This window comes from Thalassophryne amazonica, chromosome 21, assembly GCF_902500255.1.
Source record: "Thalassophryne amazonica chromosome 21, fThaAma1.1, whole genome shotgun sequence".
NCBI lineage: Eukaryota > Metazoa > Chordata > Actinopteri > Batrachoidiformes > Batrachoididae > Thalassophryne > Thalassophryne amazonica.
In genome coordinates, this window is record NC_047123.1 from 19,512,508 (window position 1) to 19,535,375 (window position 22,868).

At 41.4% G+C, this 22,868-nt stretch overlaps 1 protein-coding gene across 2 annotated transcripts in view; it reads right to left on the bottom strand.

The window, feature by feature from the left end:
* Window positions 1-22,868, bottom strand: part of ppp2r5a (protein phosphatase 2, regulatory subunit B', alpha isoform) — an 88,436-nt gene that overhangs the window by 22,489 nt on the left and 43,079 nt on the right. For both annotated transcript variants that reach the window (XM_034161721.1, XM_034161720.1), the window contains exons 2-4: window positions 21,499-21,695; window positions 6,970-7,071; window positions 6,769-6,861 (exon numbers count right to left, since the gene is read on the bottom strand). In XM_034161721.1, the coding sequence (XP_034017612.1) occupies window positions 6,769-6,861; window positions 6,970-7,071; window positions 21,499-21,695 (392 nt within the window). The remainder of the gene's footprint in view (window positions 1-6,768; window positions 6,862-6,969; window positions 7,072-21,498; window positions 21,696-22,868) is intronic.

The window sequence follows — 22,868 nt, forward strand, 5'->3', positions numbered from 1 at the left end:
CTATTTTTATAACCATGCAGGGGAAGGTTTCATCAGATGCACACACTGTAATGTCTTTTCCATTAGACACAACCTGACAGTTACAGCCAACACACACAAGAGAGGAAATAAACATCTTTTCTACCCTTTCTTTTTGTAAAACGTAGAGCCTTAATGACCCTAGAGGATGAGTCACATTATAAAAACTTAATTAAACTGAAAATCAATGAGCAGGAAATTGAATATCGACATTGGGAATGGTTTCTTGAGGGAAGACAAACTGCTGATAGATTTGCAATGTGTGCCAGAGGAAATGTTGACAGGTCACACAGGATTCAAAAACCTTTAGCCACTATGGCTAATTGGTGGCAATTTCAATTAGCTATATGGAAAGTTAATTAGCTGCACAATGAGCAAAAGAAAAATGAGACAATATGTACTACTCCACATTCAAATGAACTCCTTTTATATATATATATATATATATATATATACACACACACACCCCTGCAGAAACGTACTTCCACCAGCCATGAACTTGGCGTGGCGTACCTCACATTTTCACAGTCATCTCACTTTTGATACATCTGAACGTTAACGTGGAGAAGGATGTACACCACGTGTTGATGCATTCGCAGCCTTTGCAGGACGCCCCAGGGGATTTGTTACAAACACACAGTTGACTAGGATTCATTGAGGTATTAGTAATAATACCACAATGAACACACAACCAATCTAGTGTTTCTGTTTCTCCCCTCCGGGTTCCACGTATTACTGTGATTTCCTCCCTTTTATCCTAACATTGTTTCCATGTACACACTATGACGTTTCAACTATGGTTATTCCCTGTAGCTTTATGGATTCATGCATTTCTCCACTTATGCTGTAATTTCTTTGGCCTTTTAAATGGACATAATTCCTGCCAGATTGTCTAGTTTCATGCCAGCTTGCTTACATTTTTCCTTCATGTTTGCCTCTGTTACAGAGTATAGCATGCTGACTCCTGATTTGATTGCCTGGAATGATTGTTCGTTGTGTAGTGATCCTCTGCTTGTCTTTCTGTATAATTCTTCTGCTGCTCCCCTCAAGGACATGGATGCAAACTGCACTGCTTTTCTGTGTACTAGACGCCCCACCCCCCATTATATGGACAGACTGCCTCATCTAAGTTGTCCTGGATGATGTTGTCGTACAGACTGTTCCTATTGTGTGTTCTCACAAAGCCAGATGCACCTTTGCACAATAAACCAGTTACATACTGCTACCTATTGTTCTCTGTGTTGGGGCCCTCTGCAAAGCCATTATAGGATCAATCAACATCTTTTTGCTTGCATCACTGGAAGCCATAAGGTTTCTCAAAAGCTAATTCTATAATTTTTTTTCATAGAGGGTGTATTAAATGTGCCAACTCCTGTCACAATTTCCTTAAACAGGCTGCAGGACAATGACGTCACAGATGCAAGAGTATATACAAAGGTGTAAATCTCAGGGCGGAAGGAAGCCACATTCCTCTGGCATGTGTATAATAATGAATGAACTTAAATAATGTCCATGCCTCCCTTTAATGCCTCCCAAACCTCTACTTAGTACCCTTTACTTAAGGAACAGTCCTCATCTCCCCTTTGGAAGCGTAAACAACAGGGAGCTATTTAAAGCTCCCCCACAACACACTCGCATCATGGAAAGTCAAAATAGGTAACTCAGATGTGGGCCAGCCAACATCCCAGGCCCTGTGGTTCTCATTTGCTGCTTCACTATGAGGTTTCACACAAGAAGTGAAGCAGTGCTGCAGCAAACGGGCACCACTTAGGGTTTTTCCAGTACAATACCGACTACAAACAGAAATTCCTGCTACACTTCTGTACTTTTTAAATACAGTATCAAAAAGAAGCACAACAATCACCTCCTTTTTTAATTATTAAAGAAAAGAGAGACAGAACTTCATAACAGGGCTCAGAATCTATCGGCAAGGTCCTGTATCTGCTGCTCTAAAAACACCGATAACGTCTGTTGTTGCTTTGGCCTGGTCTGAATTGTTGCCAAAAAGCTGTTTAAATGCCAGAGTTTGTACTCCACTCATCTTTTTCTGGTACTGCTGCCATTCACATTTGGCTTCATACCCGACCACAGATGAACAACGTTGATAGATAGCTTTTGTCCAATCCACCTGTCTTTGTCCAGCATCACAATTAATAAATGAAAGACTGCAGTGGTCTCAAACTGCAGACCATAATGACAGTGGAGACTCTGTATTATCTTGTTTATCAGTGCTCAATGCATACATGGGTTGAGCTAACGACATATGGTCCTTTGCTAAAGTTGCTCAGAGGAAACGCAGTTAAAGAGAAAGCACACAGAACAAAGTTCTGGTGGGTGGACTCATTTACATTTTGAGCAAAGCCAATAGAGTCTAACAATAGATTAAATGCAGTGTTGAGGCTGTCATTCTCAGCATCTGTGTGGATGTTAAAATCACCCACTATAATTATCTTATCTGAGCTAAGCACTAAGTCAGACAAAAGGTCCGAAAATTCACAGAGAAACTCACAGTTAACGACCAGGAGGACGACAGATAACAACAAATAAAACTGGTTTTGGAACTTCCAATTTGGATGGACAAGACTAAGAGACAAGCTTTCAAATGAATTAAAGCTCTGTCTGGGTTTTTGATTAATTAATAAGCTGGAGTGGAAGATTGCTGCTAATCCTCCGCCTCGGCCCGTGCTACGAGCATTCTGGCAGTTAGTGTGACTCGGGGGTGTTGACTCATTTAAACTAACATATTCATCCTGCTGTAACCAGGTTTCTGTAAGGCAGAATAAATCAATATGTTGATCAATTATTATATCATTTACTAACAGGGACTTCGAAGAGAGAGAGATCTAATGTTTAATAGACCACATTTAACTGTTTTAGTCTGTGGTGCAGTTGAAGGTGATATATTATTTTTTCTTTTTGAATTTTTATGCTTAAATAGATTTTTACTGGTTGTTGGTGGTCTGGGAGCAGGCACCGTCTCTACGGGGATGGGGTAATGAGGGGATGGCAGGGGGAGAGAAGCTGCAGAGAGGTGTGTAAGACTACAACTCTGCTTCCTGGTCCCAACCCTGGATAGTCACGGTTTGGAGGATTTAAGAAAATTGGCCAGATTTCTAGAAATGAGAGCTGCTCCATCCAAAGTGGGATGGATGCCGTCTCTCCTAACAAGACCAGGTTTTCCCCAGAAGCTTTGCCAATTATCTATGAAGCCCACCTCATTTTTTGGACACCACTCAGACAGCCAGCAATTCAAGGAGAACATGCGGCTAAACATGTCACTCCCGGTCCGATTGGGGAGGGGCCCAGAGAAAACTACAGAGTCCGACATTGTTTTTGCAAAGTTACACACCGAGTCAATATTAATTTTAGTGACCTCCGATTGGCGTAACCGGGTGTCATTACTGCCGACGTGAATTACAATCTTACCAAATTTACGCTTAGCCTTAGCCAGCAGTTTCAAATTTCCTTCAATGTCGCCTGCTCTGGCCCCCGGAAGACAATTGACTATGGTTGCTGGTGTCGCTAACTTCACATTTCTCAAAACAGTCGCCAATAGCCAGAGTTTGATCCTCAGCGGGTGTGTCGCCGAGTGGGGAAAAATGGTTAGAAATGTGAACAGGTTGGCGGTGTACACGGGGCTTCTGTTTAGGACTACGCTTCCTCCTCACAATCACCCAGTCGGCCTGCTTTCCCGGCTGCTCGGGATCTGCCGGGAGGGAACTAACGGCGGCTAAGCTACCTTGGTCCGCACCGACTACAGGGGCCTGGCTAGCTGTAGGATTTTCCAAGGTGCGGAGCCGAGTCTCCAATTCACCCAGCCTGGCCTCCAAAGCTACGAATAAGCTACACTTATTACAAGTACCATTACTGCTAAAGGAGGCCGAGGAATAACTAAACATTTCACACCCAGAGCAGAAAAGTGCGGGAGAGACAGGAGAAGCCGCCATGCTAAACCGGCTAAGAGCTAGTAGCTGCGCTAAGCTAGCGGATTCCTAAAAATACACAAAGTGAATAATGTGTAAATAATTTAGAGGTGATTCAGCAGAGGGAGTGCTTTAGTTAAGGCACGTGAAGATTACACTGTGAAACAAATCGTTATCTAGTTAACTAGATCAATCTAACTGCGCAGATTAAACAGCTAACAGATACAGCAAAACACCACTGTGCTCCGGAATAGGAAGTGATACAATACCGCAGTGAGAGCCAACCACCAGTAGAGGATATGGGGCCTATTAATCAAGTAGGTGCCAATTTGGACCCTATGCAATTTGCCTATAGGCCAAATAGAGGGGTCGAGGATGCCACAGTCACTTTAATGAACTTACTTTTCAGACACCTTGAAGGGAAAGGTGCACATGCCAGACTTTTATTCATTGATTTTTCTTCTGCTTTTAACACAATTCAGCCCCACATTTTAGCCTCAAGACTTTTAGAACATTTTAATCTAAGTTGCAATCTTGTGGGCTGGATTCTGAGCTTCCTCACTAACAGGACACAAAAAGTTAGAGTAAATGGGGTCTTGTCTGATCAGACCCAGTCCTCCACTGGGTCACCACAAGGTAGTGCTATCTCTCCACTTTTGTATATTTTATACACTGATCTCTGCAGAAGTTGGAGGGATAGGAGGACTGTTCTTAAGTATGCAGATGACACTGTTATTGTCAGCCTGCTACAGAACAATGAGGTTGGCCAAGGTCCTGTTTTAGATGATTTCTTGGACTGGTGTGAGAAGTATTTTCTACAGATGAATGTATTGAAGACTAAAGATATGGTCATTGACTTTAGGAAGGGTTCCCACAAACATGGAGTAACTCTCCTAAAAGGTCAGGCTGTAGAAACTGTGAGCACCTATAAATATCTGGGTACTATCATTGATGACAAACTCACTTTTGAGTCAAATTGTGAAGTGGTGTGTAAAAAAGGACACCAGCGCTTGTTCTGTCTTAGAAAACTGGCATCCTTTCACATTGACAAATCACTGTTAACTATGTTTTATCGTTGTTATATTGAATCTGTTTTTATCTTTCTGTTTGGTGTCATGGTTTGGAAATTTGTCAGTTAAAAACAAAAACAGTCTGAATCAGATTGTAAAATGGGCGAGCAAAATCAGTGGAGGAGAGTCTCAGCTGTATCCAACCTCTCTGTACATGAGGCAGGTCCAGAGATTGGTTGAGGCAGTTCTAAAGGACGCCTCACATCCTCTTTTTGATCAGTTTGAACTGCTCCCTTCAGGACGGAGGTATAAAGCTCCTTCCTGCAGAACTAAGCGCTACAAGAGCACTTTTATTCCTGCTGCTATTAGTGTTCTTAACAGATGACTTTGAATGTATCTATTAATTTATCTGCTATTTTGCACTGAGATGGCACACGCATTATGACTTTCTTCTGGGTGCCATGCTATTGGCCTGTACTTGCACTGCTCATTGTATTTTTATTTTTATTATACTTATGGTATTTTTTAATCGGTATTTATGTGTTATGTGATTGTTATGAATGGAGTGACTCTGCCAAACCAAATTTACCTTTTGGTACAAATAAAGTAACCTTGAACCCTTGAACCTTGATGACTTAAAGCATCTGACTAGGTTTCTTAATAGTATGAGTTGGTGCGTGATATTCGTGATTATTGTGGAGCATGTTTTTGGCTGTCAGTAAATCTTCCACGAATATCACGCACCACCCTCATTTCACCTCAAGTCATGGAGGTCGCAACTGAGCATGTTGAGCCGTCTTGATTAGTGATGATCCTTAATACAGCGTGACAGCGTTCTTCTCTGAAGTCCACACAATTAAACCCTGCTACACCGCATTCAGTTTCATTGCTGCAGTATGTTGAAGAAGAACAGTGACGCCAAGTCGGCTAAAAGTTACATTCCAGTGCTCCTCAGCACAGTCCTACAGGTGCTCCACCTGCTGCTGCGCCTGATGTTTGGGAAAACGAGCCAGACGAGAGCCGCGTGGAGCCACACATCTGGCTCTCTCAGTCTCCTCCTCCTTTCTGTGCCACTCCATGGCACAGAGCCCAACTAAGCATGCAGTCACAAAGTTCTTCTGCTGTGGATTTTGAGGCGCAAACTGGAGCGATCTGAATTGTTCAGCAACTGACAGTTGGATGAATATGGGGGTGTGTGGAGAAAATTCGCCTCATTCACAATGTGACAGAACTTAACGATGCGCTGTTACGCATGATAGCGTGCAACAGCGCACAAGAATGCAGAACATTATTCTTGACCGTGCGTAATGGTTCCTGATAATTCCCCAGCAACACGTGCCATTAATCGTAACACATGGTAACAGGTTGCAGCAGTTCCTGAGGACACCTGACGCCTCAAATCATCACATTTGTGATCAGCAGCCAAGAATGTATTCTTCTTGTCGTGCCGTCGTTTTGTGTAAATGCAGCATTAAATCTCCTGTGTGTGAAAATTTCAGATTCTCTGTGACCAACAGCAGGAGTGAGAGTAACTTGTGAATCTCACAAAGACTGTGTCGATGTTGTTCTGCACTTTTCAGGTATGTGAATGAAAACAAGCTAGCCTTACACATTTGCTGTTGTTTTTGCTTTTAAAACCTGCTGCACCAAACATGCACCAAACCATAATGTCTACACACATTTACACACATATGGACAGGTGTGACTAATAATATGGTGCGACATGTAGTTTGGAAAATAATGTAAGTTTGAAAAGGTTTCAAAACACACAAACAAATGATAGACACATGTGAGTGGTACTGTCATGGAGTACTTACCTGCAGAACAAACCTCTGATCAATGTATCGCTTTGCAATACTCGGCTGAAAGTCTGGATTCTCGAGAAAGCGCAGGAGAAATTCATAAACCAGCTTGGAAGAGAGGGACAGTAAACCAAAATAATTAGAAAAGCACACTTTCTAACCATGAAAGCACAGAATGATGTAAACTGAGAGAGAATCTCAATATCAGCTGCTCACTTGAATGTGAGGCCAAGCAGCCTCGAGAGTGGGCTCATCCTCCTCTGGATCAAAATCAGGGTTATCACTTGGTGGAAGCGTTCGGAATACATTGGTGCTAATCTGAGAGGAGAAAGAATCTTGTTAATGAAGTACCGTAAACTGATTTAGCAGCCCAGAATAACAGCAAAAATGGACAATACAGTAAGTCATTCTCTGCACACCACCACAATACAGTTGATTTGATATGAAGCAATCGAGAACTTTAACAAAACCATTTCTGAATTATAGCCATTTTTCTACTTTGTCCCAACATTTTCAGAACCCATAAATAAATAAATGGACAATGAAGTTACAGTTTCATGGCTAGGTGTGGCCTGTTCTCAAATTAAGCAGACAGCACTCCTTAACAGCTATTTATCTATTTTTTGGTTAAACATGTAAAACTAGTGGGTAATTCCATGAGACTGTCACATAGGTTACACTTTCAATGGTCCTGCTGTGATCTAGTCATCCCAGAGAATTGTAGTTAGTTGTATTTCTTCATCCTATTGAGACTAAGATGTCTCTGGGACAGCTAGCTCATATCGGTTACCACATTATCCTTCTACAAATAATTCATCTGTTCCACAGTAACTTATGTATTTGCCAAGACAGGTTTGCGAGCACGCACAGGTACTAGATGTTGCAGCATCTACGACATGATTGAATTGCTATGGTTCCCAACTGGTGACCACCTAGGCAGACCAATGGTCCAACTTTATCGCTGAAAGTAAAAACATGTATTTTCTGCAGCCAGGCATTGCCTTGCTCTCTGCCCTTGTTGCTGGTACCAAAACCTAGAGATATTCAATTCACAAACATACAGTATCAAAGGAAATACAACTAGAAAACTTTTAAATTTAGCACCTAGAAATACTGAATGTTTGGCATATTTTTGTCTGTTAACATTGAGATTCTATTTATTAGTAATGCATTATCAAAATTATGATTAGGGATGCACCGATACCACTTTTTTCCAGACCGAGTGCATGTACAAGTACATACATCTGGGTACTCGTAGATACTGAGTACCAATACGAATACTTAATGATATCATTGCAGTTTTATGATGACTTTGAAAACATGTTTTATTCATCAGTTGTTCCTTACTTTTTGACTGCTACCAATGTCATTAGGTTTGTTTTTATTTACAAACACTTAAATCGTGTAATTTCACTTTTTGACTACAACAAACTGTACTTTAAAATTAATTGTGTTTCTTAACAAACACGACACTGCCAGACATCTCACTTAAATGTAACTTCAGCACTACAAAATATACAACACCAATAACTGAATTGAAACTGTCCATCAATAACTTTATTTATCTCTGTGAGAAGTAAAAGCCTTTTTTTGAAAACGTGAGGGCAGATTCATTTTGATGAAAAGCAGCTTCTCTGCATTGTCAGCTGTGAGCCTGTTTCTGTTTTTATCTACAACACTGAGCTTAACAGCCTTTCACTCTCCACACTACTTTTTAAACTTTTAATTAAATACGTACAGGTAACATACACAAATACAAACCGTATCCCCCCCGCCAAGGTGGAACATGTAATACTGAAGGAGCACGACGCGCGACGCACCCATGGTGTCGCGCACACGCTCTCTCACTCACTCACACACACACACACACACACACACACACACACACACACACACACACACACACACACACACACACACACACACACACACACACACACACACACACACACACACACACACACACACACACACACACACACGCGCGGTGTCGCAACACAAGGAGGCAAAACGTAGTTAATTTTAACATAATTTTAATTTTCCTTTGTGGTTCATGGGATAATTTCCTCGCATTCAGATAGAATAGCCCATTACCACAGGCAACGGGCTAATTAGATGCCTGAACACCCACACCAAGAGCTGAAACTCACCAACCTGATGGACAATCTCTGCTACTGAAGCCCTGATCGGAGTTCTGATGGAGGAACTGCGGCACAAAGTGCCGAAGTCACAGAGGAACTTTTTTTTCCAGCCACACGAGGAATTAAAGTATTTTCAGATGTTCTTTTCCAAACTCAGGAGGCTTTATGTGGATTATTCTTCAGGATTGTATGATGATGAATTCCACGAACAGGTAGGACTTTTTATTTCCTGTGTGTGTGAATTTTATCTGCATGATGGACCGCGGCTTTCAGCCAATTAATGGAAAGCACTAATGGACGTATTTCAACTTAGTCTGGAAATCTTGGAGCGTGTGCATGAAAATCCCACAGAGAGGTTGACATCACGCTGCTGTAAAGCGGTATTGGGTCACGGAGTATCAGGCACGTTTTATGATTACAAGTACGAGTAAATGAATACGGGATTGGGCCAATAACCGATACTGGTATCGGTATATCCCTAATTATAACTGATTTTAAGTTGACCGAATAATCAATTAATTGAAAAGAAAAAAAAGCTTATGAATGATGATATGTAGTAAATGAATGCTATTCATCCTTTGATAATGTTTTATTTTGCCAAGGACATTTACTGACACTACCAATAAACTGGTGCTGAATAAAGACACTGCAGATTCTGCATGCACCAGAATCCTCTCTTGAAATTCTGTAGTACATACAATCGTTGTGGGCAGATCACCACACGTATCACTCCCTGGTATTTTTAGTCTGGGTAAAATTTTTGAGTGGCACACACAGCACATGGTAGCAAGAAAGGCTGGCATTATGTGGGCAGACGTGTATGTGTTCACTCCATGTATGAGCGAGAAAGACCGCATCCAATTACATATTGGCAGCTGGAAAATCTCAGTGACAATCATGGACAAGGAAGGAATTTTTACATTTGTTTAACCTGTCAGTGGCCCAAACTCTGCAAAAGGGGGGGGGGGGTATACAAACTTTCAGAGTTCCAGTTTGGAGTAGACAAAAAGTATGACACTGAATACAGCCTTGCCTAAATTATTGAGAAAAATGTAATACTGTGGTCCTAAACAATATTGACATGCCTCTTGGCTGTTTGTGCATTCATTAATATACTACTCAAAAAAGGTATTGTAGCAATAAAAACAAAAATAAGACATTTTGGTCTCACTAAATGAAAGCCATTACATTTTCTATTCCAATGAAGATGCAGCAATTAAAAAAAGCTATCTCATATATATATATATATATATATATATATATATATATATATATATATATATATATATATATATATATATATATGTATGTGTGTGTGTGTTTTGAGATGTCCTAACATCCCAGCAGGAGGATCAGCCTTATATAGAACGGTTCAGAGTGGCTGGCCCAAGGAGACTGTCATCATCTGTCACCATTATAGTGAAGGTTTAGAGGAAGTGCTTTGAATCCTCTGTAAGCAGGTCCAGTGTCACTAAACCACAGACGGCTAGTCACCTGATCACAGATTCCTGTAACAATCACCTCTTTTTCTACTTCCAGGGCCATCACATACCAGGGTTTGATAAAAATCCACACTGTAGGGCAAATTCATACGGGTGTATTTTATAGATTTATTTCATACTGCTCACCTCTAGTTTGCAGCTTTGTTATCACACACTCATGTTTAGCACTGTAGTTAATGGAGTCTGGAGAGTGACCGGTTTGTCTAATAGGGTTCAGTCAGGAAATACTCAGAGATAGCAGTTGAGCAGGCTCATCTCCAATAACAGAAATAAAAATGACAGCATCAAGAAATTTCACTTGACGCAAGTCAGTACTTCTCCGACATGACACAGCTCAGGTGAGTGTCCTACTCAGCAGCATCCGCAGAGCGCCCACTGCTGATGCAAAACAAGATGTTGAAGCAGATGAATAAATCAGGGCATGACCTGTATGCGCTCTCAGTGGTGCGTTACTTCGCTTTCCCTGATGGAAGGCGCACTGTTTGAACCAGTTGAATTTAGATGACTCCGATCACAGCGTAGCTTGCCGAGCAGGACACTGCCCCACAGTGTGATGCCCATTTAGCCACTTGAAGTTTTCTCCTGACAAGTGCTCACAGAACACTGGTAAATTATGTGAATGTGTTGTTGGGACACATCCCAGGAAATGGCTGAACTAAAAATTACAACTGAGAATTCATAAAGTGTAACTATAATTTTCAGAAAGATCATATGAATACATCCCACTGTCACAAAAATGCTCTAGTGGCCTATGATTACACAGACCTATACACTGAGCGCATTTTCATACTAACAGTTACATAATTCACCACATAATCATTCGGCATGCTTACTTCATCTCCCAAGTCATTTCACAGTATTTAAAAATAACTAAGGTTGGACGATGAGGAGAAAACTAACGTGGGAGGACAGCAAACATGGGAAGCCTGTGAGATATTTTCATTTAAGTGTGTGTGTGATGTTGTATGTTGTTCTAACTGCTGGTTCCAAATTACGCTTCTACAAATGAAACAGTAGGTGAGCTGATAATAAGGAAAGTTCAGTTTGAGGGTGAACTTGCCAGCAAACTAACATTTTGCAATAACTGATTTGAACAAAAAGTGCAAATACCGCAAAATAAAAAAGAAGAATTTGTAGGACAGCATTCAAGTACATTAATAGATTATGCATAGACTAATTAATAGAAAAGCTTGAATCTTCAACTGGACTGGGTTGCTTGACGCAAGGACGTTTCGCTTCAAATCACAGAAGCTTCCTCAGCTAAAATTCTTGCGGTGCTGGTACCTATACCAACACCGCAGAGAGGGCGCCAGTGGACCTCAGTCTGCGGTTCATCTCCACCTTAAAGACACTAACCACACGTTTAAGGACAAGGAAGTTAAAATATTAGCCAGAAAGAAGAAATGGTTTGAGAGAGGGGTCAAGGAGGCATTCTTTGTGAAACGTTTGAAACCCAGCCTTAACCGGGGAGGGGGTCTGAGACACAATTTATCCCCTGTTTACAACGCGGTACTCAGGTCAAAAGGAGTTTCAGTCTTTTGTTCATGGTAATGAGTCATTCACGTCATCAAGGGAGCCATCAGAAAGGCATCTATCCCATCATTAGAGGGACAGCTGTCCTGTCATTAGGTGTACTAACTAGAGCACAATAGTTGCTAATTAGAGCTATTGTTTAGTCACTAGCCTATAGCAGTCTGCCTCTCAGTAGAAGGGGTCTGGTTAGGTTTAAAACTCCAGCTTTTGTTGGCTTCTGTTTTATTCTTCTCTACAAGAGTCAGACAGAAGTCAGACTTCCAGAGCAAGAATTTTAGCTGAGGAAGCTTCTGTGATTTGAAGCGAAACGTCCTCGCGTCAAGCAACCCAGTCCACTCGAAGATTCAAGCTTCTCTACTATGGAAACCACCTGGACAACTGAGAGCCTACACAGAAACAGACTAATTAACCTAAATAATTAAAACTCATAAATGAGTCAGAAAGGCATTTTTCATTTTGGTACTGGGTTTCCCTGAAGAACCTACACCAGGCCAGAATTATTATTATTTTTTTTCAATTTCAAAAAAATGTTTTTTATGTTGTCATTATGGGGTGCTATGAGTAGAATTTTGAGGGGGGGGGAAATGAATTCACTCCATTTTGGAATAAGGCTGTAACATTAACAAGATGTGGAATGAGTGAAGCGCTGTGAATACTTTCTGGATGCACCGTACTCAATATTGACTGCGTGATGGATTTGTCAAACAGCATCTTGTTAAATCAGAAGCTGTGTATCACCTGAATAAGGACAGATAATGGAGCCAGCAGTCCATGTTATACATGGCCTACTTTGGCTTTTTCCAGGGTATGGAGTTAAGATTTCAAGAAAAAAAAGTGTGTGCACATGCACCTTAAGATCTGCCAATGATGACTTGGGGGATTTTGCCACTGAATACGCACATTAAAGGGGAATCATGATATTTTTGACCCTAGGGCATATTTTAAGACTGTATTGTACTCAACTTTTTTCAGACCTAAAAAAGGTCCAGTAGTTAAGCCTGGCGCACACGGCAAGATTTTCAAATTGTCTGTAGGTTTCCAATACCTGAGAGACCACACATGAAGACAAAAATAAATAAATAAATCATACACTCAACAAAAATATAAACGCAACACTTTTGGTTTTGCTCCCATTTTGTATGAGATGAACTCAAAGATCTAAAACTTTTTCCACATACACAATATCACCATTTCCCTCAAATATTGTTCACAAACCAGTCTAAATCTGTGATAGTGAGCACTTCTCCTTTGCTGAGATAATCCATCCCACCTCACAGGTGTGCCATATCAAGATGCTGATTAGACACCATGATTAGTGCACAGGTGTGCCTTAGACTGCCCACAATAAAAGGCCACTCTGAAAGGTGCAGTTTTATTACACAGCACAATGCCACAGATGTAGCAAGATTTGAGGGAGCGTGCAATTGGCATGCTGACAGCAGGAATGTCAACCAGAGCTGTTGCTCGTGTATTGAATGTTCATTTCTCTACCATAAGCCATCTCCAAAGGCGTTTCAGAGAATTTGGCAGTACATCCAACCAGCCTCACAACCGCAGACCACGTGTAACCACACCAGCCCAGGACCTCCACATCCAGCATGTTCACCTCCAAGATCGTCTGAGACCAGCCACTCGGACAGCTGCTGAAACAATCGGTTTGGATAACCAAAGAATTTCTGCACAAACTGTCAGAAACCATCTCAGGGAAGTTCATCTGCATGCTCGTCGTCCTCATCGGGGTCTCGACCTGACTCCAGTTCGTCGTCGTAACCGACTTGAGTGGGCAAATGCTCACATTTGCTGGCGTTTGGCACGTTGGAGAGGTGTTCTCTTCATGGATGAATCCCGGTTCACACTGTCCAGAGAAGATGGCAGACAGCATGTGTGGCGTCGTGTGGGTGAGCAGTTTTCTGATGTCAATGTTGTGGATCGAGTGGCCCATGGTGGTGGTGGGGTTATGGTATGGGCAGGCGTCTGTTATGGATGAAGAACACAGGTGTATTTTATTGATGGCATTTTGAATGCACAGAGATACCGTGACGAGATCCTGAGGCCCATTGTTGTGCCATACATCCAAGAACATCACCTCATGTTGCAGCAGGATAATGCACGGGCCCCATGTTGCAAGGATCTGTACACAATTCTTGGAAGCTGAAAATGTCCCAGTTCTTGCATGGCCAGCATACTCACCGGACATGTCACCCATTGAGCATGTTTGGGATGCTCTGGACCGGCGTATACGACAGCGTGTACCAGTTCCTGCCAATATCCAGCAACTTCGCACAGCCATTGAAGAGGAGAGGACCAACATTCCACAGGCCACAATTGACAACCTGATTAACTATGTGAAGGAGATGTGTTGCACTGCATGAAGCAAATGGTGGTCACACCAGATACTGACTGGTATCCCCCCCAATAAAACAAAACTGCACCTTTCAGAGTGGCCTTTTATTGTGGACAGTCTAAGGCACACCTGTGCACTAATCATGGTGTCTAATCAGCATCTTGATATGGCACACCTGTGAGGTGGGATGGATTATCTCTGCAAAGGAGAAGTGCTCACTATCACAGATTTAGACTGGTTTGTGAACAATATTTGAAGAAAATGGTGATATTGTGTATGTGGAAAAAGTTTTAGATCTTTGAGTTCATCTGATACAAAATGGGAGCAAAACGAAAAGTGTTTATATTTTTGTTGAGTGTAGATCTAACAGTTTTGGTCATACAATGTGTGGATTTTACACACGAAATTCCCAGGCCAGACTGGAAATCTTGCAAAACCTCTCAAGATTAAACATGACTTCAGAGTAAACAAACATGGCGGATGAGGAAGACGCAACAGAGCTAGTTTGTGGAGAGAGAGAGAGAGAGAGAGAGAGAGAGAGAGAGAGAGAGAGAGAGAGAGAGGAGAGAGAGAGAGAGAGAGAGAGAGAGAGAGAGAGAGAAAGAGAGAAAGAGAGAGAGAAAAGCAAAAGGCGCTGTTTAAAGGAGAGGAGCCAGGGCGAGCACTGTACTTTCTGGTGCGCCATAACAGCGGCTTTGATTTTGGATTCTGCTCTGTGCACCCGCCACCTCGCTTCCTGATTGGCAGCACGCCACATTCAGCAGGCTGCGCGCTTGTCTGTGGTCTGGGGACACCACACACGCTGGGATATCGGGCCAAGACAATCCAACATGTTGAATATCCCCAATTTGCGATCTGAGCGGTCTTGACGTCCTTCCAAGCAGACTAGAGCACTCTTAACGCACCACACGGCAGGAATATTTGATAAGATTATCTTTAGAGACATCGCAATAGTCAGTTTGTCCTTAAGACTGTCGGAAGGGGAAGATAATCATGTAGCGTTTATCTACGGAGGTAGCAAATGTAAATTAAAGTCTTAAAGCCACTGATTAGGAAGGCAGCTCCTTAAACATTAGCATCTGTCTGCAGCAGTCCACTAAAGTCCAAAGGAGTCCATAAATGGCACATACATTTTTTTTTAACCAACAAAGGAGTAGTCAAAGCTATTTTCAAACTCATGGCTAAATATTTAGATAATTTTAAAAGCACAGTAGAACCACTTGAGTTTGATGACTGTCCAAATATACTGAGAAAGCGCTGTAAACTGCAGTACAGATTATCGCTTTCTGCTACACAGTTATTCTCACAGGATGCTGCCACACTTAGCTTGACTTGTTCATAACAGTTGATTTTTTTTTTTTTTTTGGTTTTTGACTTTTTTCAATAAACCACATTTTGAGTGACAGACCAGTGCTACCTTTATAAGCAAACAGATAAGTAAAAGTAGCTGTGAATGAAGCCACATCCTGAATTTATGTTTCATAATAAAAAAAATTGGGAGAAAACTGAAAAGAACAATTGTGTTCTCTTCCTGTGTAATATCTGACAACAAATTGGAAAGCTAATTTTGCAGCCAAAATTGGGGGGAAATAAGCTTTGTATACCATCTGGTGCAACATATTTTTAACATCATAAGAAAGAAAAAAAAAAACAGTTATCAATATTAATTTATGCTCCACATTATGTCATTTTGTTTTCAATCAATCAACTTTTTTCTTATATAACGCCAAATCACAACAAACAGTTGCCCCAAGGCGCTCCATATTGTAAGGCAAGGCCATACAATAATTATGAAAAACCCCAACGGTCAAAACGACCCCCTATGAGCAAGCACATGGCAACAGTGGGAAGGAAAAACTCCCTTTTAACAGGAAGAAACCTCCAGCAGAACCAGGCTCAGGGAGGGGCAGTCTTCTGCTGAGACTGGTTGGGGCTGAGGGAAAAAACCAGGAAAAAGACATGCCGTGAAGGGGGGCAGAGATCGATCACTAATGATTAAATACAGAGTGATGCATACGGAGCAAAAAGAGAAAGAAACAGTGCATCATGGGAACCCCCCCACAATCTACGTCTAAAGCAGCATAACCAAGGGATGGTCCAGGGTCACCCGATCCAGCCCTAACTATAAGCCTTAGCGAAAAGGAAAGTTTTAAGCCTAATCTTAAAAGTAGAGAGGGTATCTGTCTCCCTGATCTGAATTGGGAGCTGGTTCCACAGGAGAGAAGCCTGAAAGCTGAAGGCTCTGCCTCCCATTCTACTCTTACAAACCCTAGGAACTACAAGTAAGCCCGCAGTCTGAGAGCGAAGCGCTCTAATGGGGAAATATGGTACTACGAGGTCCCTAAGATAAGATGGGACCTGATTATTCAAAACCTTATAAGTAAGAAGAAGAATTTTAAATTCTATTCTAGAATTAACAGGAAGCCAATGAAGAGAGGCCAACACGGGTGAGATATGCTCTCTCCTGCTAGTCCCCGTCAGTACTCTAGCTGCAGCATTCTGAACCAACTGAAGGCTTTTTAGGGAACTTTTAGGACAACCTGATAATAATGAATTACAATAGTCCAGCCTAGAGGAAATAAATGCATGAATTAGTTTTTCAGCATCACTCTGAGACAAGACCTTTCTGATTTTAGAGATATTGCGTAAATGCAAAAAGGCAGTCCTACATATTTGTTTAATATGCGCGTTTTGATTGCACTATGGACTGCAGCGTAAATATAGTGCATGTACAATTCTGTAAATGAGTGTTTTGACATCATTTCTGTGTGTATTTTCCAACTCCAAGCTATAACGTGAATGCTAACTGGATTTGAGTATTCTGAGGTGATAGGGTTCTGTGTCATAAGGGAGGGTGTGGCCAAAAGTGGTAAACATAATAATTCAAGGTGTGCATAATTAAATGACAGCTTCTTCATCTCAGACAAAATGAGAATAAAAAAAAACAAAAACAAAAAAAAACAAAGAAATTTAATGAGGCACTATGCACCCTGGAGTACATGTCAGAAAAACTGTTGTAAAAACTCACAGCCGTCCCCTCCCCCTGCCGTCTTCCCCAGCTGTCCATGTGCATTTGTTTCCAACTGTGCTGACGGATGCAACACTTGGAACCATGTCAAGAAAGCGACAATACACAGAAATACACAGAGAACACAGAGTTTATTTCAATATACGGTTCAGTGCAACAGCAAGAACGCCAGGTCTCCATCCGTTTTGCACGCTGCTTTATCTTTCTCCTTTCACTGTTCCAAGAAAGCCCGACTGAGGTTGACCTGTGTGTGACCCCTCGCTCAGTCAGGCTCCAACAGCGATTTTTTTTTTTTTTTTGGTTGGCTCTGGTATGATGATGATCATGTAAGAAATAAAGCCTTTGTTGGCTTGTTCTTAAAGCTACTAGCCTGCTGGTGCCTGGATAGGGGGGCATGTATGTGTTAGATAGAGTGCTACAAAGCAGTTTGTGCTTACTGCGAGAGCCAACACTCATTCAAAGGACACCGGGTCAGTGTCACTAAAGTTGCAAGGTTGGTTTTCCTCCTATTCTCCCCAAAACAAGTAATTTAGCGATAACAATTACCCTGAAACTGTGAAATTAATTTACAAATGTTGCATAGCTCCCCTTTAAAATACTTTTCTTCTAGGCATAACTTATTATAAAGTAATTTCCATAGTAACAGATGGAGATATGGTGCTGTGCTCTTCCTTCTTCGCTCGCAGATACTGAGGGACGGTTGATTATTTTTGTCTACTTAGTAATATGCTTTAACTGAGTGCATTGATTTGTCTAATCTGAGGTCGAAGCTGAAAGAGGTGGACATGTCGTCCTGGGCTGCTGCTGTGAAGGAAGGACGTAAGCAGCGTGGAGAAATTGGATGGGAGTCCACTGGCAGCCATGCCTGACACGTGCATGTGTGCCCAATGGGCACCCACCCTCCTCATACAGGGAGAGGAGGGTAGAGCAATGCGGGCAGTCTTGGGTAAGGTACTGCAGCCCAGTAGGTCCTTCTTGTGGCCGTGCATCTGCATTTACATAGTGGAAATGGTTAAAGGACGTTGCACAGAAATCATAACAGATTTAGGTTATTAGTGACCATCCAATGATACACCAGGATTAATTTGCGCACTTCCATGACCAGTCTCAAAGTACGAGTACATTACCACATTACCAACAAACAGCTACGGAAAATGCCAAAAACAAAGTACTCATGAGTACTCATTTTCTGAGTGTTTCTGACAGTGTTTACATAACTTTGAGGAAACGTCCCAGCACACTGTTGACTCGTTTTTAAGTGATAACTGTTAATTTTGATGCAGTCCCGGTAAAGCCGCAGCCGCTCTCCACTGTAAGAACACTTAGTGCGTGTATCTATTAGTCATGAACACAGCCTTTTCAAAACAGTCTCTGCAAGAGGCTCAGCTTTGTGAACACTTATAAGTGTTGTCTTCGATATAACTGAAAAATCTGAGAAAAACATCTGTGTGATCAGGCAGCCTGAAAAACAGCAGAGAGGTCCATGTGCACGTTCACAGTGGAAGCTATAACTGGGTTAAAACAGTGTGCTGCTCCGGTAGACAGCAGAGTCCACACACATCGAGATCTCAAATCCAACAGAGTCTCTCAAAATAAAATGAACAAAGCCTACTGACTCCACATTTGGAGAACAAAATACAACAAGAAAAAACTGAACAGGACATAATGTTGAGATTATTAATTACACTTTTGCACAAAAAATAAATAGTAATTTTGGTATTTTGGTAATAATTTATGTTAAAATGTTATAATAATAATAATGGTATGTTGCAAATTTGCGACAACAGGCATACTGGTCAATTTGGTATGTTGCATATTTGAGTCAAATATTGTAGCATATATGCGACAATAGGCGTTAAGGGGTTAAATATGTACAATCCAAACCATCAAGCAAAGTCATCACGCAAGGATCACGCACAATTGGCAGCCTGAAAATAATGTCCAGGACCACACCAAAGAGGTCCCAACTGGCAGCATCATAAGATAAAAACTTTATTAAAAAAAAAAAAAAAAAAAAAAAAAAAAACTTCATTGATCTCACAGAGGAGAAATTCACAATTTCATTGATGGCAGATGATTGCCAGCTGAAAAACAATATCCAGGTCTACTCCATCAAAAAGTTCCCGACTGGCACGTCATGCACAGATGGCATGCGATCGGCAGTCAGAGAATAATGTCCAGGTCCATGTCATCAAAGAGGTCCTGACTGGCAACATCACACGCGGATGGTGCGCGGTCACCAGCTGGAGAACAATGTTCAGGTCTACGCCATCAAAGAGGTCCTGAGTGATGTAGTCACTGCCAAATCTTGTAAAATCAAGACATAACTGACCTTCTAATGTACACGATGTATTAAATAATGATTAATTTTGACCCTCAAGGCTTTTGCTGTTTGTGAAATAATGTTTCTGTATGCACAGTAAAACACGTGTCAGCATCCAAAATAAAATTTTGAAAGAGTGTTGAAATTTCCTTGCTATGTTTACAAAATAAAAATAATAATAATTAAAAAATTCTGGAAGACTTTAAATGAAATTAAAACGTTAACTTTCACAGGAGGCTAATAATTTTTCCCTCATTTGTTTCTACTGTTAGTATAGGCCTAAACAGTACAGTTACACAAAATGAATCATCAGAGATTTCTCACCATTTTGTATTTCTCACACAATCATCCCCGACAGCTACATCCTCCATGTCAGGGACAGCGGCCCACTGCTGGGCCTGTGACTCCAAACAGTAGCTGCAGCAGTAGATCCTGCTGCAGTCTCAACATCAACATTATCATCATCATCTGCCAGATGTCAGGGCGACGTTCCTGAGCATATCTGATAAATCTGAGCCATCACTTTCAATTGAAAGCTCAGAAGCTTCGTTATTGGATGCAGCAGCGTTCATTTCACACTGTTGGCCATAGGGATGTTTCTGCATTTGCTAAATGTACATCACACACTGAGAAACGGTGAGAAATGCAGAGTAAGATGTTTTCCAGAAATGCACCTGCTAATTCACCGAGCGAATGGGATAATTAACAATAACATACATCAGCAATCACTAATTATTACCGCATGTGCGCAGATAGACTTACAATCATGGATACTCTGATGTTGTGTTGCTAACCGGTACATTAAATAACGTGTGACATGTCCTTTCAACTAAACCAGTGGCCTTTCTTGCACTTCCAACTCGTTTAAGTCTCACTCATTAATAAACTCAGCCTAGGACTTTTTAATCATGAAATGTAAAAATCTTTGAGTCATTATGTTTTCACACAGATTTTAAATTTGAAGGAGTAGAATTGAAAGGTAAAACAATCCAGGTTAAAAATGTAATTATTAAAGGGGTCATACATCATGCAAAACTAGTAATACTGTGACATTAACCAGTCACCTTCCAAAAAGTGAAAAATACTGTGACATTAATTTTAAGTCATGTTACCCACCTCTAATAATGATTATTTGTAATATAGGGTCAATCATTAAAAAAAACTAATGTTATTGTTGTTTTCTACAAGGAATTTGTCAAAAAGCATTGCAGTGATGCCTCTCTCTCTCACACACACACACACACACACACACACACACACACACACACACACACACACACACACACACACACACACACACACACACACACACACACACACACACACACACACACACGGTGCTCACTACACACCGGGAGCAACTTGGGGATTTAAGAATTTGCCCAAGGGTCCTGAGTGATTTTCTGGTCTGACAGGGATTTCAACAGAGGATCCTCTGGTCACACCCGCTGCTTTAACCACTAAATATAAATGCTGTGAGAAACAGATGTCTTGGGGCAACTCTGATTATTAAAAATTGGGCAACAAGATTATTAAAAACACAAATCTTTCTAGGATGTGTAGAGAAGTACTGAAAACTGAACATTCCTGTAATACTCCAGTTAAATTCAATCACAAATTTAAGTGACTAAAAATGGACATTTACATTTTGTTTGTAACATAAACATCATGTTTAGGTTCATGATTTGGCAATAATTAGCATATTATCTTTGACAAAAATCCCATCGGGTGGACCACCTGCAGACTTGTGATCATACACAGGAGAGACCACCTTGGAGGTTAGTGTTGGATAGTCACAGAGTTAAACTCTGCCATACACATGACTGACGAGCAGCAGTGTTTGAGCTTTAAGCCCTCTAAGAAAGTATGCTCACCATATTTATGATTTCTGGGTATGCAGATTCCACCAGCACACCTCTGTTGGTGGAAACATAGTCCACTAGCTCGTTAAGTGTGGCCCTCTTGATCTCCTTGCTCTTGAGGTCTGTGACTGAGTCCAGGAAGTCGAAGAGCACACAGCACTGCTGCAGTTTCTGGGTGAACAGTTCCTGTTGTTCCGCAGAAGGTGCATCTGTAATGACACACAAAATTAAATGCAATGCAGCACCGCTGTCAAAATATACACTAAGGCAGCATTATCTAATGCTCGGTAGAATCCCTGCATGGTGTGAACTGCTTGTGCACAGCATGAAACAGCTTTATTCAAATCCCAACACGATACCTACATTTCCTAATATATTTGAATCAGCTGCAACGAAGCATAATGTAACGTGTCTGAGATGCCGGATGAATACAATACAGCGTTTCTCAGCTCTGGTTGTAAATCTTTCAGGGATTATACAGTGCATGCTGTCAAACTTGACCCCAGGTAAACTATAAACAGCATGCGGCAGCTGTCCAGAAATGCAACAGCACACTGTGATGGTGTGGTGCATGACCAGGCACGCGTTTTTTTTTCCACTCGGGGTCACCACAGCAGATCAGAGGTGCATCTGCATGTTGATTTATGACGGATGCCCTTCCTGACGCAACTCAACACTACATGGAGAATAAGGCAGGACTGGTCTTGAACCAGGAACCTTCCGCACTGGAAACTACAGCATCGTGCTCATACAAGGTGTGTTAGAAAAGTATCGGACCTTTTTATTTTTTGCAAAAACCTGATGGATTTAAATCACGTGTGCTTGCATGAGCCGTCTGAATCATCCGAATGGTTTCCACCTGGCTGTCGCCCAGTTTCTGGCAAAATTTGATGCGGCACTGCTCCAGTCGTTCCGTCATTTTCCTTGCAATGAAAATCCGCCCAGCGCACAACACACACCTCGCACAAAGGCTGCTTACCAGCAAATGACGCAATCGACAGGCGTGAAAAAGTTCACGCATGCGCACGAAGGTTCAAGGTTTGCTCATGCAAGCACACGTGATTCAAATCCATCAGGTTTTTGCAAAAAATAAAAAAGTCCGATACTTTTCTAACAGACCTCGTACAGCGCCAGCCTCCATTAACACTAGTTTCCAATTCCACAAATTTTTACCTTGTAAAAAAATTTCAAGATCAGAGTCCTGTTAGAAGTGGCTTTTCATAAGAATACAAAATATAATTCAAAAGGGCTTTTCAATGTTAAAATCAAATATCCGCTAAATCCGCAATAGGGATCAGATGTGGATCAAACTTAGTCTATTCATTGAAAGTGCCAGTTTGCACCTCACTGTCACAAATGAGTGATTAAGGCACTTTTTGATT